A 26,366-nucleotide genomic window follows, 5' to 3' on the forward strand; every position below is an offset into this window, starting at 1 on the left:
GACCAGCAGTACCACCCCCGCGGGGAGAAGAGGGCCTGGTGACGGCGGGGCGGCAGCAACGCTCGGGGGCGGGGTGCGGAGCGGGCCGGCCGGCTCCCTGGGGGCGGGGCGGGGAGGGCGGGGCGTGGGGCGGACGGAACCACCGGGGCGGGGTGGGGAGGTAACGGGACGGGCGCGACCATGGAGCGGTGAGGGAGCGGAGGTGGGGATCGGTCCGGGGGAGGCCTGGGGCCGCTGGTTTGTGCGCCGTCTCGGCCGCCCCCCCGTTTTGCCGCCGCCGCCGCCGCCCCGGGCATGTCGTCCAACTGCACCAGCACCACGGCGGTGGCGGTGGCGCCGCTCAGCGCCAGCAAGACCAAGACCAAGAAGAAGCATTTCGTGTGCCAGAAAGTGAAGCTATTCCGGGCCAGCGAGCCGATCCTCAGCGTCCTGATGTGGGGGGTGAACCACACGGTAACCAGCTCCCCCGCGCTCTCCCACGCCTCCCGCCGCCCCGGCCCTCGCCCCGCGGGCCCTGCCAGTGACGCCTGCAGCCCCTCGCCAATCCACTTGCACGCCCACCCGACCCTTGCACGCCGTCCCGGCCGTGTGTGCACTCCCCGCGCGCCACGCGAGGCCTGATGTCTTCGTGGTATGCCGTCGCCGCCTCCCTTTCCCTCCAGCCCCTCTGGCTTCCTGCGTCTGGTACGCTCGTTTCGGGCCGCCCCTGCACTCGGAGGGAAGGCCTGGGTGCGGTGGAATCGCTTGCATCCCCTCTCCCTCTCTCACCTCACCCTGTTACATGTGTTTCCCCCCTTATTCCTTATAACGCGCTGCCAGCTCACTGTCCAGTTGACAGGGCACGTGGTATTGGCCTGCCTGACTATTCCTCTGTTTCTGGTCGTTTGGTTGGTTTGGTTGCTCAAAGTTTCCCACCCTCTAGATCTCCTTACCCCTGACTATGGAACTCCTCTCTGGTTTCCCTTTTTTCTTCTTGAACAAGATGTATCAACTGAAGAAGCACAGGCTTCTTTGAACTACAGACTCTTTACCAGGGTCTTCCCGGGTTAGGGAGAAGAGAGAATGTAACCATTTGAGAGAAGGTGAGGCCTGATTATAAAGACTATTCATAGTAGAAATAATGTGTCTTCTTGAATTCTCCTATGGTGTTTACGTCAAAGATGTGGACTTCTCATTTATTGAGCCTTCTATTGTATGGTCGTGAAGAGTGTGATAATGGTTGGTAATTAGGATTGAGAAAGAGGTCCCTGGCTCCTTGGGGTGCTTTGAGATTGTCCAACAGCCCCTGTCAGGAAGTTGGGAGCCCTACACAGTGTTTGAGCTGGCAGACTTCATGTCCTGTTTGTTTAGGGTCTTCTTCCTCTTGTAACTACTTGCTCCTTGCATTCTGACAATTTCATTGTGAGTCCCTACTCCAGGAATTAGCGAAGGCAGTAAAAAGACCTCGAACACCCAACTTCACCAACTAAAAGTTTGGAATGAGATAGATGAAGCCAATGGCTTGGGTTTCCTTTGGATTTCAGTTCTTTAGTCTCCCTGACTTTTCCGAGCACATGAAATTGCCCATGAGACCAAATGATGGCAGAGGACTCTGTGGCCAGCAAGACTTTTTGCTTTGCTTTGGTAGAGGAGTCTTTGGCTGGATATTCAGGAACCATAGTCTGAGCCAGGGTTTTAGATCTTTACAGAAAAGAACTTGTGTATGGTGAGGTCTTTGTTGGTTTCTTGGTCTTGAGCAGGTTACAGTTTTTAGTACTGAGGTGAGGTTCCTGGCCAGGATAAAGAATATCACTGGTTTAATGCCCAGACCTCTGGGAGCTGCTTCAGGCCAATAGTCTAGCAGAATTTGTTCCTCCTGCTTCCTGCTGCCTCAGGGGTCATTTTGACAACATTACAAGAAAAACTGGGTCATCAAAATGTGAACCCTGTGTCCCTGCCTAGAAGTCAGTCCTTGATTTTGTTCTGTAGCCTGCTTCTCACTAGAAAGCATCCTGTCTGTTCAGAGAACTGGTAGAGGTCCAAGAATCAGGAATATTACAGCTAGCCAGAAGGGACCTTGGGCCCCTTACTTTAAACATGAAGAAATGGAGGTCTGGGTGAAGGATTAGCTCACTTGTGGTCACATCAAAAGATGCAGCTCATTGTCTAGCACTGCAGGCTATCCTGGCCAGTGGTGGTGCTTGAGTGACAGATCTCATTTTCTTTGCCTCCTGTGCCTTATCCTATCTCTCAGCCAAGTGCCAGGACAGTTGGGAATTATGGTCTTGTTAAAAAACCTGAATGTGTGCCCAAGTGTGTGTGCCTATGGATGCCAGTCCATGGGAGTGTATATGGTACTTGATTTTCTGATAGGCAGATAATCAATCTGCTCAGATGCGGGCATCAGGTGGGAGCCTCTGAATGGCCGATGGATAGGTATCTCTGATTCCTACTCTGTTGGATTAGGCAGTCACTTTAAGAAAGTTTGTTTGAGGGCTAGCTGGAGGGGCATTGACTTTAAGCAAGAACCATGCCTCTGGGCATAATGGGCAAGCACCTCAGGGGAAATGCTCTGGGCACCACTGCCCTGGACAGGCTGAGCTTCAGAGGTCAGTTAGTCCCAAGTTTTATTGCTTCAACTCAGCATGTAATAAGTCTAGTATTTAAAGGTCCCCATCTTGGAAATGGAGACATCTCCCCAGAAAAAATGTCTAAAAATCTTGTAATTCTCTAGAGGGTCAAGACCACATAGTTCTTGGATTGCTAGCCTTTGTTGGAGATTACCTTACTTCAGAAGCCCACTGTTGCAACTTTTTGCAATCTAAGGTTTCAGATATCACCTTTTTTTTTTTTTTTAAATTCTTTAGTTTTTCACCCACTTAGGCCATAATGGTCAATGGTTGCTGGTGTTTGTGATATGAAGGATGGATATGTCTCTGTCTATAGCAAAATTAGTTACTATGTCATGAGGTGATTGATTTACTTCTAGGTGGGAAAAGAGAGCCCTTTAAGCTCAGCCTTGTCACATGAGCTGCTCTCCTGGAAAGGATGCAGCTTATGGACTTGATAAAGAAAGGCTGTGTAGGAAACAGGGAGAAAAATCGGAAGACTTTGGATCTTTCAGGGGGGAACTAATAAAGAGAAGAAACCAGTGTTTTAGTGAATGAAAAAAGTTCAGAGGGTCTGTCTGGAGTTAGGGAAGAAATGGCCTCAGAGAGGGGCGTGGAGACCAGAGGAGGAAGGCCTGGCTTGATAACCAGTTGGCTATTTTAGGAACCAGATGTGTGTGAAGCCTTGCCCAGGTAGGAGCAGTTGATGATAACTATATTTAACCATTTGGGAAGCTGCAAGACTTGTTCTTCAAAGCAACTGCACCTTTTCCATTTCCACCAGTCGTGTGTGTGTGTGTGTGTGTGTGTGTGTGTGTGTGTGTGTGTGTGTGTGTGTGTTGGGGGTGGGGGGGTTCCAGTTTTTCTACATCCTTGTTATTGTCTTTTTTATTATAGCCATTGTAGTGGGTGTGAAGTGTTATCTCATTGTCATTTTGTTTTGTGTTTCCTTGGTAACTAATGATGTTGAACATCTTTTCATGTGCTTATTGGCCATTTGTATATTTTCATTGGAGAAATGTCTATTAAGATCCTTTGCCCATTAAAAAAATTTTTTTTGCCTGTTTTTTAATTGGGCTGTTTGTCATTATTATTGAGTTGTAAGAGTATTTTATATAAGTCCTTTATCAGATATATGATTTCGCAAATATTTTATCCCATTCTGTGGGTTGTCTTTTTCACTTTCTTGATGGTTTCATTTGAAACTCAAGTTTTTAATTTTGATAAAGTCCAATTTATCTATTTACTTTGGTTGGTTGTGCTTTTGGTGTCATATCTAAGAAGGTTTTGCCTAACCGAAAATTATGAAGGTTTTTTCCTACATTTTCTTCTAAGAAAAACTCAATATAGTTTTAGCTCTTACATTTAGGTTTATAATCCAGTTTGAGTTCATTTTTGTATATGATGTGAGGAACACATTCATTCTTAAGTCTGCTTATTTTTGTCCCACATTCTACCTTCATGCTGTCCACGCATTTTCTTTGCTCAGTGCAATTTCCTTACTTGCCTTTTTCTCTTGCCCTGCTTCTTTAAAAATCTTTAGTAACTATTTCTGCCCTAGTGAGGCCTTTGGATGAATTTGTCCTTCAGCAGGACTTCCCACCTCATAGAGAATAGTGGGACTCAAATAGGAGGAGAAGGAAAACCAAGAAATAAAATGGAGGAGTAAACCCAGGGTTGAATTTGTCGGCACCTGTAGCTCTCTGTTCTTGCCTTTCCTTCTCTAGAGTTTCAGGTCTAGCTTGGATTTCTGTGGTCTTGAGAGTGTGGTTCCCATCACGACATGTTGTCTTAATGGTGGCAGGTAAAAACTGTCAGTGGTGGCCAACCCATCTCCGAGTCACTCATGGAACCCCGAGACATGTCAGGAATCCTGACTGCTCAGCTCATGCCTCCTGGATAACAGTTCCAGTGAAGGTCACACAGGGAAGTGGAGGCTTCTGGAATCACAAATTCACCAGACCAGAACTGGCGACTGAATTTTCATCTCCAGTAGGATCAGCATAGAATGAACTCTGCTTCTAAGTTGTTCCTCATTCAGCTTGATTGGCTTCCTCATTCTTTATGCTAATGGCTCATGGAGTTAATGATGTGGATAATCTGAAAACCACTTACATGAGCGAGATAAAACAGACTTACCTTACCATCCTAATATGTTGTATTTAGTGTGATATTCAAATGCGTTTGCATTCCGTAAGTGCTCTTCTGAAGGTGAAAGAAGTTGGTCTAGAAATGCTATAGTAAAGGAGAGGCACATCTTCTTGAAATATTGCGTAAGTCATGAACTTTCATGCTTCAAAACTTTTAGTCACTCCTCTTTGTCTACCAAATAAAGTTTATTCTTGTCTCTCTGGTATTTAAGGTTCTTTACAGTCTGGTTATAGCCTCAGTGGTTAAGTTTAATTTTCTTTCCCATCTTCCAGACCATGAACCGTTGGCATGGTCACACCAGCTTTGCTCTCTTTTCTTTATCCTAATGTTAGCCATTCTTCAGTCCCCTTGTTCTAGCTACCCATCTCTCCATCCAACATTTGTTGTACAATACTATGTGCCAGTCATTATAGGGACATAAAAATGGGTAAGATAGTCTTTTCCTTTATAGAAACTCACAGCCTAGTGGAGAAATTAAACATGTAAACACATAATTACCCAATAATTACCCAAGTGAATTTGTGATATTTAGGATATAAAGATGCACAGAGAAATGAGTAATTAATTCATCCCACGAAAGACAGGGAAGCTCTTGCAGAGGAAGTGTCATTTAGCCAGGTCTTGGATGAATCTCTTGGTTTTATTCCTTCTTCTATTCCTGCTGCCACAGTCTATCACCTGAACTATTATAATGGACCCATAAACGGTCTTGCTACGCCTTATCTTTGCCCTTTCCGATCCTTACTTGATTTTGATTCCAGAATTTTCTTTCTGTATCACCCATCTGATATGTGAATTTACAGACTTAAACCTGAGAGGACTTTCCAGTGCCTTTATAGTCAAGTCCAAATTTATCATATAGTGGTCAAACCTAAGTTCAAATCCAGGCTCTGCCCCTTATGATTAATACAGCTTTGGAGTAGTAATTTTCCTCTCTGAGCTTCATTTTCCTCTTCTATGAAATGAGCACAGCACTTTCCTTGCAGATTATTAGGATAGAGGCAAGGAAAAGAAAACATTACCTTAGTTAAGTTAGTTATCCATAAGGATTGCACAACATAGTATAAAGAGCCCAGATTTTGGCACCAGGCAGACTCGGGAACAAATCCTGACTCTACACATATTGTCTGCGTGACCTTGAGTAAGGTACCTGAAACCTCTTTTGCAAAATCAGATTAATAATAATTTATATGACTTAAGTATTAAAAATAATAGAGAATCATATATATGATATTGTGACATATATGACATGTATAATAATATAAAGCACTGGCTACTTATAGGCATTCAATAAATAAAAGCAGCGGTTATTTATTAATTGATAATATACTAGGCTATTCATCTGTCTTTCCTGTATTATCTCCCTCCACTTCTTAGTACCTCTGGCCTACCCTGCCACCCTACAGACTCCCCTCCCCCAATACCTGAAATGGGCAATATACTTTCATGCCTCTTAGTCTTGTTTCTGACTGTTCCCATGGCCTGGAATTCCCTTTCTCTCATTTTTTTGAGAACTACCATTCTAGGCCTTCCTCACATGTATTTTTCTGTGGTTTCCTCTAGCAACCACCTCTCTCCCACTCCCAGGCAGAATCAATCATTTCTTAATCTGTTTTTACATCTCTATATTCATAACTCTGTAGCACTCATCACATTATATTAGTTATTTGTTGTCTGTCTTTCCAGCTAAACAGAGACCATGTCTTTTCATTTTTTGTATCCCCAGCTTCTCGCACAGTACTGGTATATATAGTAAGGCCCTCGATACATTGAGTAGAAGCAAACTGAATAGAAGTTGGGCAAGTCTGAGCTAAATCAGGAAAGATTGTAAATGTGAGGCTAAGGAGTTAAAACTTTACCCTGAGGTTGATGAGGCGCTCTGGAAGATTTTTAAGCAAGGTGTAATGTGATCTTGTAGATTCTTCCAGTGTCAGGTGCTCTTGGCAACACCCAGGAGGGGCATTAGGTGCCGTTTCTAGCCTGATGTGTGAGGCCAGGAGTCTGACTTTCTGATCATTGCTAAACTCACCCTCCTCTGAACCTCAGCTGTTCTTGATGTCTCTGTCCCTGTACTCTCACTTACATACTGCTTGACTTCAGGTTTCACTGTATCATGGGTTTGTATCACCTCTCTAGTAAGAGGATAAGCCTCCTACTTTTGTGTGCACAGTGTGCACGGCGTTTCCCCCACTGCACGCCCCCTCTTCCCTGACATGAAATGAAGCATGTAGTAGGTATTTCAGTAAGTGCTTGTTCAATTGAAATTGAATAGGACTCTCTGGGGATATAAAATTTAGCACAACTAAAAAAAAAAAATGTCCAGCTAATCCCTAGATGAATCATCTACTTGTGGTCCAGTGGAAATGAGGGGTGTGTCTACATAGTTCAGATCTATGGATTGTTTACCGATATATCATCTGTTAGAAATTTCCTGTTATTAGGTTGTATAGTCAAGAATAGAGATAAAGTGAGAACTAAAAACTGACCAACTTACAACCATTCAAACTATGCTGCACTAAGAGTTACAGGGAGGATTACTGAGTAGAGCATTCCTGAACAGCTCCTGTTCGAGTACTTCCTCCTGGCTAAGGGGCAGTGGACCCCTCTCAAGCAAATGTTTTAGTCTTTTCTAGTTCTCCAGTTCCAAGTCCTGGCCTTCGCACTGAGTTTGGATATTAGATATTATATTGGATATTAGACTAACCCAGAATCAATTAGTAGAAGATTAGTAGAATGTTTTGGTATAACCTAGGTATAAAACCATACTCTCTGAGCCAGTGGTACGTTCTTTCTAGCTTGATGGTATGAGCTAGAAAAGGCAGAATTGCATAAGAGCCATAAACAACTTCTTTAACTCTCAGAGCCAAGTTTAATATGCCAGGAAAAAGGAAGTGGGACAGCTACCATGAATTGTTTCTGATGGCAGAAAAACAAGGAAGTGGAATGGTTTCCTCCGTAGGCACACACTTAACAATCAGGTTCCCTTCTGACCACCCCCTGGAATGGGAACTGGCATGGGGGGTTTTTTGTGGCCATTTAGCCAGTGGCAGGCATCTCAGACCTGAATGCTGGGAATTTAAAGTGTACAGTTTGATGAGTTTCAACCAGTGTGTATCTACTCATGTCATGATCACCCTAAACAACATATAGAACATTTCTATCACTCTAGAATCACACCTCTCATGTCCATTTACCGTTAACTCTCCCCAGCCCAGCCCAAGCAATCTCTTACTGGATTTCACTCACTATAGATTCCTATTCTAGAATTTTATATAAATGGAATCATATACAAAATATACTCTTGTATCTATACCAGTCAGTTTTCCCAGCAGTTTATTGAGTCTCTGTCCCACTGCCAAATTATAATACTACCCTGCGGGCCCTCCCCCATACACTCCTGTGCTCTCCTTAATTTCCCCATGAGTCAATTGGGTTTTTCTCTAACTCTAGGAAGGTATCATTCCCCAGCCCAGTTACTGTATTAACTTGACTTTCCTCTATTTCCTGACATTTCTGAATATAAAAGGGGCAGCAAATTAAGTGCCATTTCCCCTCATTTATGTTCCTGGAGGAGTCCTAATGACTCTAGGTTATTCCCTCACTGCCACATGGGGCCTCATTGAGATAATAGGATTTGCAAGGAACGTATCTGGGAGACACAAAGCTGAGCTCTCCTCCCTATCCATTAAGTCAGGAGTAAGGTTTCCTCGGTAAACCCGAATGCAATAGAGGCAACTGGATTGAAGGTCAAATGTCAAATACTCTACTGTGATGTGAGAGAACATCTGTGGTTATTAGACCACTAATTGGCAAGCTGGGGATGGGGAAGCTCAGGATTTGCCCTCTCAGCTCTGCACCAATAGGAAGCCAGCTCCCTGTCCAGGCTCCAGCTCCCTGAAGCGGGTTGAAAGACGATGAGAAGGTTTGTTTGCGGAGGGAGCAAAGCATCCTATGCCATCTCCCCTAGGTCAGCATTAAGGCAGGAAACAGCTTTAGGAACTGGCCTGCATTAATCAGAGTAAGAGTGAACTAGTGGTCAGATGTCTACCTCTTCTGCTCACTTTAAATTTAATCTTTTACTTTCTAGATAAGAGTTACACACCCAGCTCTTTTCTTGCCCCCAGCTGATTTCTTGAGTGACCTGCAATGTGTATGAAGATGTTCAAAGGCCTCAATTAATATGTACATAGGTCAGGTGACATTTATTCACTGATCCATTTATAATTGCATTTGACAAATATTTATATAGTACCTGCCATACGCAAATCATGGGACCAAGCACTGTGGAGCACCCAAAGATCAGTTAGATGATCTTTGCTTACAAAGATCATTAATACTGTCTTGCCTAGGTTTTAGCCTTGCAGGCTATATATAAGCTTTATAGTCATTAACTACAATTATGAGGAAGGCTGTGAGATGGCCAAAAGATGGACACAAACAATGCTTCCGGAATTCTAAGATGGGAAAGAACATTTATGTCTAGAGAGTCATGGAAAGCTTCACAGAGGAGATGCCTTTTGAGCTGAACTTTATTAAGTAGAGAGAATTTAAATAGGTGCAGATGAGATTGGGAACTTATTTGAAGAGAAGAGCAGAAATAAAGACAAGGAGGGAATCCATAGACATATTTTCGATGAGATGGTGGCATCCATATTGCATATTATCTCTCTGAGGCAGGTGGCTTTCTGGCTGACAACTTTACTTTCTTCTTGCTTTGCAGATCAATGAGTTGAGCAATGTCCCTGTCCCTGTCATGCTAATGCCAGATGACTTCAAAGCATACAGCAAGATCAAGGTGGACAATCATCTCTTCAATAAGTAAGTTGCTTATTGGGTAGGCTCAGGTTTTGTGGGCAGTCCTTTCCCTTGAGGTGGAGAGCTTCTGAAACCTCCTGCAAGGCGGGGCCAGGCCAGCACCTGGAAGGATGTGACAGTGACACCTGGATCACAGAGCTGAAAAACTGGCTGGAAAAATGTACTCATTATGTGTCTCTTTTCCTGTTGTCTTGTCATCTCACTCCTATATCTGCCTACCTCCAGTGTTCCTCGGGGCATATGGCTTGTCCCAGGGCGATTCATCTAGGTCTAGTTTAGGAAGAAGTGAGCTGCTCCAGAGCTGAGGTATCTAGTATGAGGCTGACAGCAGTGGCCCTATCTTGATAGTCTGAGGCAAGAAGCTGCCAGCCATGTTCCTGGTCTGGGATATAGCCAAGCTCTTTTCCCTCTAACTGGTATGTGAACAACAGGCTGAGCATAGTGTCCGAGGGTGCTAGCCAAAGTAATCCTGCCCACTTTTGTTCATTATGGCTTCTTGGATTAACACTGGTGTCTGAAGGTTGTCTGAGGCTTTGTTGGAATAGCTGTCTCGCTTGGCACAGTTTGGAGCCTGCTCTATGCCCTTTGGAGGCCTTGCTTTTTATCTTACTGTGGGTCACCCCAGCAACTATTTGCTGCTCACATTCTCATCCTTTCTGCATTTGAATTTGGTTCCACTCTCCATTGTCCCACAGTCCCTACCACCTCACCAACTGGGCTCTGTCACCCCACCAATTCCAGAATGTTAGCTGGGAGGAGAAGGTTGCTTTAAAAATGTCCCTTAGTGTCCTCTCTCTGCCATTGTAAGTAATAACATCTTATTCTAGAAGCCATCTCTCTTCATAGCTGCCACTTGCTAAGTGGCCACCTATAGAGAAGAAAACCTCTCCTGCATTTCTCCTCTACTCACACTACTACCACATTTCGTTTCACTTCTGACACCAGATGTGTGGGTTTTCCATGCATCAAGCAATTTTGTAGGACAATTTATGTTAGTATCAGGTTCCACGGATTAAGGGCTCAGCCCCACAAGAGTGCCCTCTCCCCAACTTCAGATGCCAGTTGCAAGTAAAGGTTGTTTTCTGTGCCTCTTACTGACCTGCTTAGGTTCAATTAATTTGCTCCAGTGGCTCACAGAACTCAGGAAAACAGTTTGCTTACTAGATTACTGGTTTATTATAAAATATTACAACTTGAGAACAGCCAGACAGAAGAGATGTGTAAGGCAAGCTATGGAGACATGGTACCTTCCATGCCCTCTCTCGGTACACCACCTTCCCCAGCCTGGAAGCTCCTGAACCCAGTCCTTTTGGATTTTTATGGAGGCTTCATTACAAAGGCCATTGGTAATAGATTCAACCTCTAGCCCCTCTCCCCTTCCTGGAAGTCAGGGGGTGGGACTGAAAGTTTCAACCCTGTAATCCTGGTTGGTTCCCCTGGCAACTAGCACCCCTCTTTAGAGGCTTTCCACAAGTCACCTCACTAACAAAAACTCAGGTATTGTTGAAAGGGGCTTGTTATGAATAACAAAAGATACCTTTATTACTCTTATCACTTAGGAAATTCCAAGGGTTTGAGGAACTCTGTGCCAGAAACAGGGAGGAAAACCAAGTACATATTTCTTATTACATCGTAGTGTCACACCACCTAAGGAAGGAGAGGAAGCCCTCAGCTTGGAGGCAGGAAAAGAGGTTGTTCTGTCCCAGGGGTTAGGGCCCGGGAAATGAGCATTGCCCCACTGTCCATTTCAGGGTCCATGGCCTCGGACGAAGTTCCACCACCTTGCTATCTTGGCCTAAAGCAGAGCATCCAATCTCTTATTTTCTTTTATCTTTCCTTATATCTTTTGTCTTTTCATTGACTGTTTACATGCTAGTTATTAGACTACAATACTATTTACTAGAAGACAGAGTACAATAAGGTAGAGTAGGACCTGGCCTTTGTGAGAAGCTACTGCTTTTTATTTACCTATTTATTTGTTTTTTAAGTTTCCCAATAAGCCATTATTTACAAAAATTGGCGACTGGCCAGATTTGACCCATGGAAGCCACTGCTTTCTATTTCCTTGAAATCTGTCATCCTGGAGGAGTTAGGGATATGTTTCTGAAAAGGAATTCTGAAGCAGGGCGACTACTGTCAACAAAGAGGATTCGCAAGAGGCATCACTTCAAGGGTTCTCTCCCTTCCTGGGACTGAAGAGTGGGAACGGTGGAGTTCCGTGCCAACAAACAAGGCTTCATGAAAAGATGGGATTCCAGTCAATTGAATGAGGATCAGTTCCATCTAAAGCACCCTCCTCGTCCATCCCAGGGGAAGCCAAAGGCAGGGATTCCTGGGTGTAACCAGGATGTTTTGATAGGAGCATCTCCAGAGGATAGGGTTCCTTTGATGAAAAAGGCCTTTCCCTTTAGCAGTCCGATTGACATTCACCTCACAGTAGCTGTTCACATACAGCCACCCAACTGTAGTAAATACAGTGCTTGTAGAGTGGGGCCTACACTCAGTCTCACTTCCCAGCAGTAAGGTATTTTTCTTTAATGTAAACTTTATTGAAAGATAAAGTGCTCAGAAAAAGTACACAAATTTTAAGTATACAGCTAGATTAATTTTCACAAAGTGAACACAAAGTGAACACAAGGGATGTAAAGTATTTTGAACTTTTATATACTCAGAATCACGTGGAGTGTTTGTTGAAAATGAAGATTTCCGGACTCACTTCCAGAATTTCTGGGGCCTAGAAACTTACATTTGAAGCACTTAACTTAAAACTTGCATTTTAAGAATTTCTGGGGCCTAGAAACTTACATTTTAAGCACTGAGATTTTTCATATCAGTGATCTGTGGACCACACTTTGAGAATTTCTGGTGTAGGAATTCAGATGAGCAAGGAGACATTCACAAAGATGTTTCTCTGCTTTTCCCTAGGGAGAACCTCCCCAGCCGCTTTAAGTTTAAGGAGTACTGCCCCATGGTGTTCCGAAATCTTCGGGAGAGGTTTGGGATTGATGATCAGGATTACCAGGTACGGGTGCCTTTACAGAATCAGAGGAGTTCGGGAGTGGAGTAGGGTCAAGAAGCCACAGGAGAAGCAGAGAAAAAAATGTCCACTGTTCCTCTGCTGTATCTTCCTGTCATGTTTCTTTCCAGCCCAGGCAGTCTTTTCCACGTTGGTGGGTTCTTGGAGGGGTGAGTGCCTTAGAAGTGCTTCTGATGATGCCTCACAGGCTCAGGCTTCTCTATCCAGGAGGGAGAGCAGTGGGAGGGAGAGGGGCCTATGGAAGCTGCTTCATTTTAGTCTGACATTCCCAGTCTAGCCTGAAGAAACCTTCCTCTTCATGGTTTGACCTAAAAGAGAATTATTGCCAGGGGTAGATGAGGCCTCTTAAAGCAGATAAGACGCATTAAAAAAAGAAGACTTCATGGGTAGTGTATCCTCTTGCCCGCTCTGAGTGCCACCTCCTAAACTTGTCCCCTGTTCTGAGGTTGGGAGTGGGGACAGACATGGCTGGGCAACTGTCCCTTTCAGGGGGTGAAACTGTCATAGAGGCTTTTGGCCTAGTGGGAGGAATCAATCCCAATTTCAGGGACATTGTAGTCTGACTCAGTCCATGGTTTCTGTTCTCCACCTGGTGGTAAAGGTAGGAGAATCTTCCACTTCACTTTTATAGTAGGAAATATAGCTAACTTTCGGTTGTCTGTGGGGAAAAAAGGAGGGTACAGCCTAGTGAAGTCTGAAATGGATGCCCCCATCTTTTAAAACACTAATTCCTCCAGCCCGCTCCCCATAAGTCTTTCCCAGAGTAGTTCACAAGAAGCAGATGGACCTTGCGTGAGTCTCCCTGCCCTCTCCCCTCCACTCTGGAGGGCCTTCTGCAAAGATGTGCATCCTGAGGAGGGAGGGTGAGGGATATGCGAAGAAGGGGAGATGCCGGGGACTTGGACAGTCAGGAATACCTGTTCAGGAGGGCCTGGGAGGCCCCTCCAGCCCTTCTGTTAGGACCAAATCCTAAAGCAAATAAATCATGACCTGATTGGAGTTTGTGGCTTTCTGAAAACTTATGGCCATTATTGCAACCTCAGGTTGCTTGGACATCTTCCTTCCACTGTGGCTCTGTCCTTTCCCTTTGGCCGTCTAACCACATCCTCTGTGTCTGCATTTTTTCTCTAATAGGCTTGTGGGCAAATGATTGTGCTCAAGACTGAAATGGGGGCTGGGAGAACAGTGTTCAGGGAGGGGACTCTGTGCTCTTGGACTGCTGGTGATTTAGAGAGTCAGGAAATGCTGCCTGGAAATGACGCAGGGAGAGAACTAGACTTCCCAGCTGGGCTTGAGGCCTCTGAATCTTCTGGTAGAAGGACCAGGCTGGGAGAGTGAGGCTCTCAGTCATGCAGCCTACTCAACATTTTTAGATTGGGGACACCCTGTTTTGGGGGGTGCTCCTTTAGTTTAGAGAGCCCACTTCACACTTTAGTTTCCTTCATGAAGGTGGTCTCATGTGGAGGCATTAGGTCAAGGTAAAGGGTAGGGTCCCAGGTAAGAAATAAGGAAAGGGCTCGGAGGGGAGGCGTTTCTGTGAGCAGATCAGCACATGTGTTTTCTTGGGAATGGGGAGAGCTGGGATCTCCCTTTCTACCTTACCTCCCAAAGGTCTTCTCCCAGCATCCGCTTGGTGAACGCGTCCCTTTGGTTAACCTTCTATTGCCCCTCCTTTTGAAGCTTCTACTGCTCTCTGATACTAATGGGAATGGGGCCTCGAGAAGCAGGGACAGAACCAGAAAAGCTCCTCAGAACTGTCTCATAGCCCTGCACAGACAAGCAGGAGTTTGAGGTGAGGGGAGAGGTGTTGGCAGAGAGGTGAAGACCAACTTCCTGCTTTGGAAAGGGTTTTCCAGCATCAGGGTACACACAGAGAAAAGAGATGACAGTGTCCATCGCTTCTTTATGCTAGACTTGAATATTCCTAAGCTTTGTCTTTGTCACTGCAAGAGACTGGGAAGATCATCTTGGTCTGCCTCCTTGTTTTCCAGGTGAGAAACTCAGGAGCAGAGAAGTTAAATGGCTCACCCAAGGGTCATATTACATGTGAGCGGCAGGATTAGAACCTAGTTCCCTAACATCTCAGGTAGCTATCTGGGATCAGAATGAAAAGAAATATTTCATGGTAAATCTTCCCATCCCAGTCAAGGATTAGGAACAACTCTTGTCCTTCTTAAGACCTTTGGGAGAGATGTAAATTTCCCATGAGAAAAGGGGTGGGTAAGTTTCCATCTGTCTCAGTTGGCTTTAGAGCAATCTGGCCCATAACCGAAGGCTCAGAGTAGAAGTCAGAGGCCTGTTCCCTTCCCAATACTAGCCCACTTTTGTTTTGGTCCATCAGAATTCAGTGACACGCAGTGCCCCTATCAACAGTGACAGCCAAGGCCGATGTGGCACACGTTTCCTCACCACCTATGACCGGCGCTTTGTCATCAAGACTGTGTCAAGTGAGGACGTGGCTGAAATGCACAACATCTTAAAGAAGTACCACCAGGTATGGTGAGTCCCAAGCCTGGACAATAGAGGGTGGGCTGGCAAAGGGAGAAGAGAGCCGCTGGTGGAGCTTCCTGGAGAGGCTTCGGTCCTCTGGTAATGGCAGATTCCTTCTGATAACCTAGCCTTTCCGTGGTACCGCGTTTCTGTGAGGAGAAATGCCCACAAAGAGAAACGAAGGCATGTTACAGTTAAACAGCTGTTTCTTGTCAGAGTTAGAAGTTTTCACACGCTGGCACCTGCCTCATTTCTTCTAAAAGAGGTCCTGTTGGCTTGGCAGGGTTGTTTTTCTTCTCATTCCTACTCCCCACTCATCTGGAACCTCTCCATGAGAGAAGCAGGGAGTGCAGTGGCACCATCTGAGTGCCTGTCCCAAGCCTGCTTGGGTCTTCAGGCAGAGCTGGCTTCTCTCTGGGGCACCTGTGAAGTGGTGAAAGGAACTTCTGGTCTTTGGGGAGTTAAAGCAGAGAACCCTGTGGCATAGCATGGGTAAGAGTTTGTGGTATGGAACCATTCTGTTTTCCCAGATGGCCAGATCACAACCCTACCTCTGCAGCCCCACTCTGCCCTGTGGCTTTCCCGTTAAGGCCACAGAGGAGACGCAAGGCCTGGATCAGTGATTTTCTTGTGGTGGAATCCCATTAATATGAAACCAAAGGGTCTCTGCCTGCTCAGCCTCTTGCTCTGCCATGCCAGTTGGGGGTGGGAGGCGCTATTGCCTGTTGTAAGTCTGAGGAACCCCATGACTTCACAGAAACCAACTTAGAGTCCCAGGCAGGGAGCATTTCAGCCTAGGGACAGCTCCATCTATCCCGGTACCTTCATACGTTCCTTAGCTTTTCCTCCTTTCCTCCCTCCTTTCTAGTTCATAGTAGAGTGTCATGGCAACACCCTTTTGCCCCAGTTCCTGGGCATGTACCGCCTGACCGTGGACGGCGTGGAAACCTACATGGTGGTCACCAGGAACGTGTTCAGCCATCGGCTCACTGTACACCGCAAGTATGATCTCAAGGTAAAGGACTCTGTGTTTCCCAGCTCTATGGCTGTCCTCTCCCTGAGGCTTGGAGGGGCCACAGCTCCAACCGCCACATAATGGAAAAGCCAGAGCTTATGTTTGGCATAGACAGGTGACTCTGGAGTTGATGTGCCTAATTCTTATGGGCCAGGTGACAGTGACAGGTGGTTCAGCCCCACATGTATCATGTTTACGTAACAATTGATGTTCTTCAACTCCTGTCAGTGGGATGTACACAGCAAGGGCAGCAGTATGGGGACCGGCTGTGCTGACGCATGCACTCTGGCATTTGTCCAGGCCCCGTGGACTGACAGCATTTCTAGACACCGAAAAGAACACACTTATGCCTGTGAACCACAGTGTTCTGTTCTTAAAACTGACTTTCTGACTTCTGTCACTTCACACCACTGTCGCACTCTCCGTTGCAACTACACTGGTTTCCTGTCCATCCTGCAGTGCCTGTACTCTCCTCTTCCTCAAGATTTCACACAGGCTGCCTGGAATCTTGTCCCTTCCTGCCCTTTTCTCCAGCTCCACCTTTCTCCACCTAATTACTTCCTCTGTACCCTTCTGAGCTCAGCTCAAATATCACTTCTCCCAGGAAGCAGGCCTTGGCCACTGCCCCTCTCCAATCCGAGCCCCTTTCCTGTGCTACATGCTCTCAGAGTGTCTTGTCTTCTCCCTTATACCACTTAGCATCATTGTGATTAATGGATTAATTAATTAATGTAACTATTGCTTAATGCCTATCTCACCTGTTAGAAAAAAAAGTTCACTAAGGGCAGGGACTGAGTCTATTAGTACAGCCCTGTTTCCTATGCTCCACAAACGGTCTGTGACAGAGAAAGTGAACAAGTTGCTGCCTCCTGGCCCCTCTAGGATTCTAACCAGCCTACTTCAGTTCACCTGCTGCCTCTCCCCAAAGACTGGTGCATGTTTTCTCATTCAGCGGAATTTGCCTCACCTGGACTTTTGATGGCTCTTATCCTTTCAGGGTTCTACTGTTGCCAGAGAAGCAAGTGACAAGGAGAAGGTACGCTGGGACCGGTGCTGATCACATGTGGAATGGGTCACTTGGAATGTGAAACACTATCAGCCATCCTGTGTCTTCCTCCACCACAGACCCTAGCCCATTTCCCAGACATGAAGTCTGTCAGTGCTTTGTGTCAATAAGTACCTGCCTGTCCTCAGCCTCAGCTTCACCCTCGGCCTTGGTCTCCTGCCCTTGCTGGGTTTTCTATAGTCCTAGAATCAGCAAGTGGGTACAGCCTGAATCAGCAAGTGGGTACCTGGTCACTGAGGTAGACCAGGCCCATCAGGAGGCACGCTTTGGTCAGTTCTCATTGTCTGACGTATGTCACACATTAGCCATCCCTGCCTGCCCAGAGCCTGGGACTCTAACCTCCTGCACTAAACTGTTGACTTGGCAGGTTGATCATCTGTGCTCTAAAGACCCTTCCCCTTTCTGTGCCATTGCCCCCAGCAGGGACTCATTGGGGTGAATGAATCAGGCCACCTAGCCTAACACTGCTATTGCTCTCTCAGGCCAAGGACTTGCCAACATTTAAAGACAATGACTTTCTCAATGAAGGGCAGAAGCTGCATGTGGGAGAGGAGAGTAAAAAGAACTTCCTGGAAAAACTGAAACGGGACGTAGAGGTACTTACTAACCCGCGTTTTAACTCTGAGCAGAGCCCCGTCTTGTCCCCAGAGCAAGAGCTTCCTGAACTTTAAGTAAAATTTAATTCACTTCTTTCCAAGAGTGTGGACAAAAGGAAGGGTGATAATTTGAGCAATATGGATAGTTATTTGTACCTAAAGCTCATGCAAATGAACTTTCCATTTAGGAGGACACAGTTTATGCCAGTAGAACCTTGGTAGCTCAGTATGGAATGCTTTCCCTCATCTCTTCACTAATTTGCCCCAGCACCTTTCTCAAACACCGCTTCAGACTTCCTTTCTGGTGATCCCCATAGTGGAGGGGATCACCAGAGCGACAGGAAATCAGTAAGATCCACCAACCATGCCCTTTAGTGGCTCTGATTCTCCACTTACCTAGTAACCTTCTGGCTGGGATGGGACTTCCTGCTGAGAAGCTCCTCCAGGGAGTACAGGTACTAAATAGTGAATATGATATCTGGGCCACTTGATAACTCAGTATCTCCTATTTAAATAAATTTGGAGCCTGCTCATTAAAACCAAACTCTATAAACTTTAGAAATGTTTTTGATTTTTTTATTGTGGTAAAATATGCCTAACAAAATTTATCATAGTAACCATTTTTCAGTGTACATTTCAGTGGCATTAAATACATTCTCATTGTACAGCCATCACCACATCCATCTCCAGAACTTTTTCATCTTCTCAAACTCTGTACTCATTAAACATTATTCCCCATTTCCCCTTCTCTCTACCCCCAGCAACCACCATTCCTTCTGTCTGTGAAACTGACTACTGTATGAACTTCATATAAGTGGAAGCAAACATTATTTGTCCTTCATGTCTGGTTTATTTCACTTACCATAGTATCTTAAAGATTCATCCATGTTGTATCGTGTCAGAGTGGCCTTCCTTTTTAAGGCTGAATAGTATTCCATTGTTTGTGTAGACCACATTTTATTTACCCATTCATCCACCAATGGACATTTGATATATTAGTTAAGATTCTCCAGAGAAACAGAACCAATAGAGTGTAGATAGATAGATAGATAAATTGATTGATAGGTAGGTGTTTATTATAAGGAATTGACTCACACGATTAGAGAGGCTGACAAGTCCCAAGTTCTGCAGTTGCCAAGTTGGAGACCCAGGAGAGCTGATGGTATGGTTTCAGTCTGGAGGCTGGCAGGCTAGAGACCCAGAATGAGTGGATGTTTCAGTCCACAAACAAAAACAGGAAAAAAACTGATGTCCAAGCTCCGAGGCACAAGCAGTGCAAGTTCCCTTTTACTCACAGAAGTTCCCTTTTACTCAGCCTTTTTGTTCCACTCAGGCCTTCAACTGATTGGATTAGGCCCACCCACATTATGGAGGACAATCCACCAATTCAAATGTTAATCTCATCTATGAACACCCTCACAGACACACACAATATATTTGACCAAATATCTGGGCACCTAGTGGCCCAATCAAGTTGACACATAATATTAACCATCACATTTGAATTGCTTCGTTGTGACTAATGCTGCTCTGAATATAGGTTTTACAAACTTCTTTTTGCTAGGAAACTTTTCCTTAATCATTCCCTGCTATATTTGTGTTTTTATTCTGATGTTCAGTTTATTCCGTCTTTCTTCTCTCTTCCCTGCTTTTCTTTCTACTCTGCTTCTAAGAAGAATTTAAGGCAGTTTATACAATTTCTTTTCACTTGCATGTGGCTTTGTAAATGTTCTCAGGTGGATGGTGTGTGGTTCATGGACTCTCTCTTCTGGGACTCCGGCCCCTTCTCCCTAGGCCTTGGGAAGGCTTTGTCTAGAGGTGTTTGGAATGGTGCCCCTCACCTTTCTCTACTGAGGAGATTCTGCTGATCTCCTGTCATCAGAGCTTCTTGTGCTTTTGTCTTCTGGGCATGTGTGTAGAGCTTCTCTGGCCTATTATTTTCCTCCTGGTTCCCTAGTCACAGTGGTCAATTGGAGAGTTTCATGATGCCACAGGCTCAATTTGTGACCATGGCAGAATTCCTGGCACATGGCTGATGGTGGCTGCTGGCTAGTCCACAGAGGATTTGGACAAATGACTCTGGCCTCATTATTAGTTACACTGGAATGCCAGCTGGCCATTTCCATCCTGTACCATTCTCACACCCATTGTTCTTGTTCAAGTCATGGCGTCTCCTAGATCAGGAGACCTGAGACACCATCTTGCACACTCGCATAGATGATGTAAGTGGTGGGCTCCAGCATTTCCCCCTGCACTACATAGCCTCTTGATGTTTCGGGAAGGGTTGAGAATGTTGGTTGGCTCTGTCATTCTTATGTCATGTTCCCTTTTCTTTTTCTCCCCATTTTTACCCTAACTGGCAAAGAAGCCAAATTGCATAGTTATTCAAACTTTGCCTATGACCCTCAGTTAGAAGTACATTTTACCTGGCAACCCAACACAGACACACACATACAAACTGAAATACTGTCTACTTTTATTTTATGTTATGTACTCTGATATTTTCTATTCTGTTTTATGATATTTAATAATAATTTAAAGAATCTTAGTCCCAGCCCACTAAATTTGGATTTAGGACTCAAATGGATTCAGATTCATGGTTTGAAAGACACTGCTATGTTGCATCCATCTCTCCAGATTCTTGCCCACTGCAGCATTCCATTGTATCTTTCTTCAAACTTGCCGTGACCTCTTTTGATCCCAGACTGTATGGCTTTTCCCTCTTCCTGCAGTGCTTGTTCTGCCTTTCCTCCTGCAGCCTCTGCCTGCCTGACTCTTCTTCGTCCATCAGGCTCAATCTCAACCCCTTTCCTCAGGGAGGCCCTTCCTCCCTGCCGCTTTGGACTCCTGCAGCTCCTTGCCCTTGTGGAATGACTGTCTTCTCCATAAGATGTGAGCTTATCGAGGGCAGGGTGTCTAATGTCTTATTCTCTGTTGTGTTTCAGAATTGAAAAATTGAGTTAGAAGGAACACCTTTATCTCCCCTTTCCAGATGCTACTGAGATGTATAACCTCTTCCTTCCATTTCTCCTTCCCTATCCTTCCTTAGTTTCTGGCTCAACTGAAGATCATGGACTATAGCCTGCTGGTAGGCATCCATGATGTGGACCGAGCAGAGCAGGAGGAGATGGAGGTGGAGGAGAGGGCAGAGGACGAGGAGTGCGAGAATGATGGGATGGGCGGCAACCTGCTCTGCTCCTACGGCACACCTCCGGACAGCCCTGGCAACCTCCTCAGCTTTCCTCGGTTCTTTGGTCCTGGAGAATTCGATCCCTCTGTTGATGTCTATGCCATGAAAAGCCATGAAAGTAAGTAGGAGCCTGTGCCTGTCCTGCCCACCTCTGGCCCCCATTCCTACCCGCTTCAGGCCCATTATTGGGATGTCCCTGTGGGAATCTGGACCTCCACCTCATTAATTGCTGACTTTGGCCTCTTCCTACCTCTAGGCTCCTATATTGGGTCACCACCAGTAACTCTGTCTTCTGGGCCCTGTGGTCCTTCTCTGTTAGGCCTTTCTTCTCTGCTTGTTCTGGATGTCTGAGGCATGGTTCTCTGGTTCCTGGGATGGACAAAACCTTGTAAATACTGATGTCAACCCCACAGGGGAACTGACGATCAAATAAGATAAGAGCTATGAAAGCTTCTGAGAAAGACGCCATAGTCATCTCTTTGCTCAGATTCAAAATGATAGGGATGAATCTGGATCGCGTATCTGAAGGGTTATGGATCCAGCTGTTTTTGCTCCTCTCCTTGCCATTCTTCCTCCTTTCCTACTTCTCCTCCCTCTTCAGGTGCCCCTAAAAAGGAGGTCTATTTCATGGCCATCATTGATATCCTCACACCATATGATGCTAAGAAGAAAGCTGCACATGCTGCCAAAACAGTGAAACATGGGGTGAGTTTTCTCTGTCTCCATTTAGACCCAGTAGATGGGCCCTCAGACCCCCGGGGCAGGGATTAGGAGGAGCAGCCTGCCTGGTTGCTTGGTGTTCTCTCTGCCATTACATCCCATTCCTGGGTAACATGCCCAGCTTGTTTTTCCCTTTGTTCTCTGGCCCTCAGGACTTCGAGCCCGCTGGTGCCTTCCCCCAGGGCTGCTGGGCATGTTATGCATCTTGTTGACCGCCAATAATAGCTTTGTTTACCTGCGCACACTGTTCCCGAGAGGGCTATTTCCCCGTGGGCTTCAAATTACTGTTCTCCAGACAGTGACCCCCACAGGGAGTCTCTCTGCCACCTCCCTACTGCCTTGCCCCTCCTTTAGTGGATGCAGCCCTGGGGTCATGAATCAGAAGAGGGGGACAGGGCAATTCCAAGACATGGCCTCCACTTCTTGAAGTGGCCCGCCCAGTTGGGGGGTCATATTCAGCTCTAGTGCTGATCCAGAGGCTCCCGAATACCCAGGCACCTCCCAGGTGCAGCCTCCTGATGAGGGATGAGGAGCTGAATCTGAAATTGGCCTCTGTGTATTACAGGCGGGGGCCGAGATCTCGACTGTGAACCCTGAGCAGTACTCCAAACGCTTCAACGAGTTCATGTCCAACATCCTGACGTAGTGACCTTCTACCTTCAGCCAGAGCCAGAGAGCGAGATGTGGGGTCGGGGATCGGAAGGGGAAGAGGGTATATTTGGGCTAGATGGGAGGGTGGGAGCAGAGTGGGGGTCAGGGAGGGCTTTAGCAGTGAGACTGTAGCCTGTGACACTGAGAGAGACTCTTAAGTTGGGAGGAGAGATATGCTGTGTGTGCACATGCTCACAGGATATAGCCTCACCTTCTGCTTACCCTTGATTTTTCCCCCCATTTGACCCAGGTTAAAAAAGGGTTTCCTTTGTGTTACCTTGTAACCTTTTAAGATACCTTTGGGATAGAGGTGACTGTGGGTTTATTTGGGTTTTGTTTCTGAAATTTCATTGCTCCAGATTTGCTATTTATAATGATGTGTGTCATCACCCTATCCACCTTCCCCAACCCTGCCCCGAGTTCCCCTCAGTTAAAGAGGCACCCCATAGACCTAGCCAAGGGTCCCCTCAGAGCCAAGTGCTCTGACGCCAGAGGAGAGGAGGTCAGACACCTCAGCCCTGCTGCATTTGATCTTGTCTGAATTAATTTTTTAATTTTATGAAGTATTGTGCACAACTTCCTTCACCTTTCCTCCTTGGATCCAAATGATTCCTCCGTCTAAATGCTGTCCTCCTGAAGGAACACTCCAGATCACCATCCGTCATCGTGGATCAGAGTCAAAGATCTCAGAGGAGAGTGAGTTCATCCTCATGGGATGGTAAGGGGTGGAAGTTGCAGCTGGGCTCTTGGACAGTTGGTTCTCAGAGAACCCCATAATCATCACTCAAGCCCCTGGGCTCTCTCAGCCCCTGGAGTTCAGATGTCCTCTCTATAAAGCCTGCGTCCCACTGGGTCAAAAGGAACTAGAAAGGACCCCTGTGCTTAAATGGTTATTTCCCCCTTGGAGAAACCCCAGAAGCTGATGAGTATTAAATGAAGGCTTGTGACCTCCATCCATTTACTTCCTTCTGACCTTTTCCAGGCACCCTCACTTATAGGTGAGCCTTAATTTGGGGCAGATCTCCTGGTGCCTAGGCTGCTCCTTACAGAGATTCCTTTTTGAGCCCCAGGGCTACAGTGTAAGTAATTTGACTCCCTGTGCCTGTGGTTTTGTTACCCTGATGGACGTTATGGCCAGCAGGGAGTGATAACCCCCACCTTGGAATGTGGTTCCTAGGCCTGAGATTGTTTCCGGGTCACTTGAAAATGTGACCCAGGAAATCCAATTTGGAGGCTTGATGTGGGGTTGGACCTGGCCCCAGCCTTGGGGCTGTTTTTCCTTGATGCCCCGCTCTAGACTTTTAGCAGATCTGCCACCCACAGGCTTCCTCAGGAGTGGCGTCCTGCAGCTTCCTTAGAATCTCCACCCACCTTCTGAGCCTTGCTACCCAGGCCTCAGAATTGAGCCGTGTGTCATTCTTTGATGACATCAGAGCAGTCTGGTCTGGCTAGGAGAGAAAACGGCCCTGCACTGGGGGAGGTACATTCCTGTATCTTCTCGCCCTCTCACCAGGAACTGGGGATTTGGGATGAGATATGGTAAAACGTGTAGATAATCCCAGATGCGAGAAAGTTTGTGGAATTATTTTGAGTGAATGGATTGACTTCCTGTGGCTCCCTCCAAACCTGGCCAAGTTCAGCTTCTGGATCAGGAACCAGCACCGTCTCTGTGCCCTACCTGTAGCATCTAGGCCAGGAAGGAATGGAGACAGCATTCTTGGACTCCTCTAGGGCTGCCAGGACCTTCTGGAAGAGGCAAACAACCGCCCTAGCCCCAGGAAGAGGCCATAGGTAGCTCTGAACATCCGTAGTAAGACCACCAAGTGACTTGGGGAAGAACTTGAAACCAAGTGGCTCATGGAGAAAATAAATTTGACGTAGGAAGGGATTACATAGGAATAATGTTTGGACTTGATTTCCCCACCTCCTAATCAAGAATGAAAATTTGGATCTGCTCCTAGTCAGGCCCAGCAACTCCAAAGCTTGGCAGGCTGTCCTCCGGCAGCCTCCACAGCCTCGGGCTCCCACCGGCTTCCTGCATTTTGTCTGCTGATCATGTTGCCATAATGTGTATGAACTGTGTAACACAATCTTTTCAGTTAAAGATGAGCTACCAGGTATCTAACTTCTTTAACATTGAGTTTTTGTGTTTTTGTGGGGGGGGGGGTTGTTTTTGTTTTTGTTTTTGTTTTTTTGTATATTGTTTACATTTTGAGAGGTAGAACCTGTTTCAAATGCTCTTTTCGTGTTTCTGACAGTATTGTTGATTGGGTCAGAACATTTGAGCTGTGGTTTGGTGGATTTTAGATTTTTTTAAAAGGTCATTTTCTGTGTTATCTTCAAAACCTTGGGTTTGGCCCTCTAATTCTTTTGGCATTCAAATGTTTAAAAGCTATTTATCTTGGTTTATACAAGTTTTCTTTCTCTTCTTTTTGTAATGATGAAGATATTATATTTGGTTTGCAGTCTGAATGTGGAGAAAGTGAACTGATCCCCAAATATTTGTCTGCCCTCACTTTTTCCTGAATCCCACCATTCCCTCTCTGGGCAGTGGAACGTATCTTAGGGGAAATGACTACCCTCAACCTTACTCTTTGGAGCCAGGAAGGTCAACAGCCTTATGGTATCCCAGAATAATTTTGGGTCTCCCAAGAACAAAATTATAAAAATAGGACATGGCTGACTGGGTAAGGTCTGGAGGGGAATAAGGGCAGGATTCCTCTCCTGTTCCCTCCATTATTACCTAACAAGTTACAGCTTCTCACATCCTGCCCCTCTTCTGAAAGTCAGCAGCTAAGAAACTATCGTCTCCCAGCCAAAGTGAGTTGTCTGAAAACTCTGCTTAGACCACTAGATGAAGGCCTCTGGCCCTTGTTCCTGTTAATGAACCACTGAGTCTTATCCCTCCAGTGCAGCTCCTTCCCTGTGACCCGCAGTTGGTGGGTAAGGGGTAGGGGTGGGAAGCCAGCAGTTCCAGGAGCACAGACTTAACAGTGCTCAATCTTTTCTTACGTAGCTCAGGGGTTAGTGGTCTGTGGCAGGTGCCATGAGTCGCCCCCGTGGCTGTTCTCAGTGGCACTCCATAAATTCCTACCACAGACAGCTCCTCCTCCTCTCTCCCTCTTCCTGCTTCACTTGTTTCTCTTTCCTGTGCTTTAGGCCTCAAACAGGTCCCCTGGTAGTACTCAGGACTTGGGACTACGGACTCCTCCCCTAGTGACTTTCCCCGTGTCACAGTCTGCCAGGGCCTGCCCTGGGGAGGTGGACCAAAGACCCAAGACTTTTCTCAGTAGCCAATCCCAATTGTCTTTTTACTGGTTCAAGTTGGGAGAGGGAAGAAACTTGAGCACTCCCAACATTTGAGCTACTCAAGTGTTAGGGACTGGAGGGGAGTGTGTTTATACAACCTTTAGGGCTCTGGCCTTAGACCTGTGGCTCCCCCAACCCTAGGGACCTCACCTCTTTCTGGCAGAAATGTGGGAAGTGAGGTTCACTTTGAGCACAGGAATCAAAGGGAAAACGACTGCCCCTAAATTTACCAGCTATCTGCAAGGGTCAGTGTACATGGCCCTACTAGCCTTCCTCTGCAATGTGCCACTTACGAAGGGGTTCTCCAAGGGAAGAGACTCAGCTGTCCCCAGGTTGTGCTAGGATCTTTCAGAGGTTGGAAAGGAATATTCCAGAGGAGCCTCTTCCCCTTGGCTCAGAGCCATTTTCTAAGGAAGGAGGAACCAACAACCTTTGGGGGAAGGCTGGGTGCTGCTCAGCACACCCAAACATCAGGTCAGGCATTGTAATAAAAAAATGTGAATTAAGTTTAAATTTTGGGGGGGGCGCAGGATAAACTACCACCCCACCATACGTGTGTGACTTCTCCATTTCCCACTGCAATTTCCATTTTTTAAATAGGAATTTTCAGCCCCTGTGCTTGTCTAATGTCTGCTTGGAAAAATTCGAGAACCTGTTACTGTTTTAAAATGCATGCATGTTAAGATGAATCTCCAACCCAAGGAAAATAAAACTCAAAAAGCTTTGTGTATACATTGA

At 46.0% G+C, this 26,366-nt stretch overlaps 1 protein-coding gene across 1 annotated transcript; it reads left to right on the top strand.

Moving 5' to 3' along the window:
- The first annotated feature begins 156 nt into the window (after positions 1-156).
- PIP4K2B (phosphatidylinositol-5-phosphate 4-kinase type 2 beta) lies at positions 157-26,366 on the top strand. The gene is made up of 10 exons (XM_011384308.2): positions 157-453; positions 9,460-9,557; positions 12,480-12,576; positions 14,933-15,085; positions 15,950-16,096; positions 17,094-17,132; positions 17,645-17,758; positions 20,808-21,066; positions 21,550-21,653; positions 22,234-26,366. The coding sequence occupies exons 1-10, from the start codon at positions 295-297 to the stop codon at positions 22,312-22,314; spliced, it is 1,251 nt and encodes a 416-aa protein (XP_011382610.1). The 5' UTR covers positions 157-294; the 3' UTR covers positions 22,315-26,366.

This window comes from Pteropus vampyrus, unplaced genomic scaffold (genome assembly GCF_000151845.1).
Source record: "Pteropus vampyrus isolate Shadow unplaced genomic scaffold, Pvam_2.0 Scaffold570, whole genome shotgun sequence".
NCBI lineage: Eukaryota > Metazoa > Chordata > Mammalia > Chiroptera > Pteropodidae > Pteropus > Pteropus vampyrus.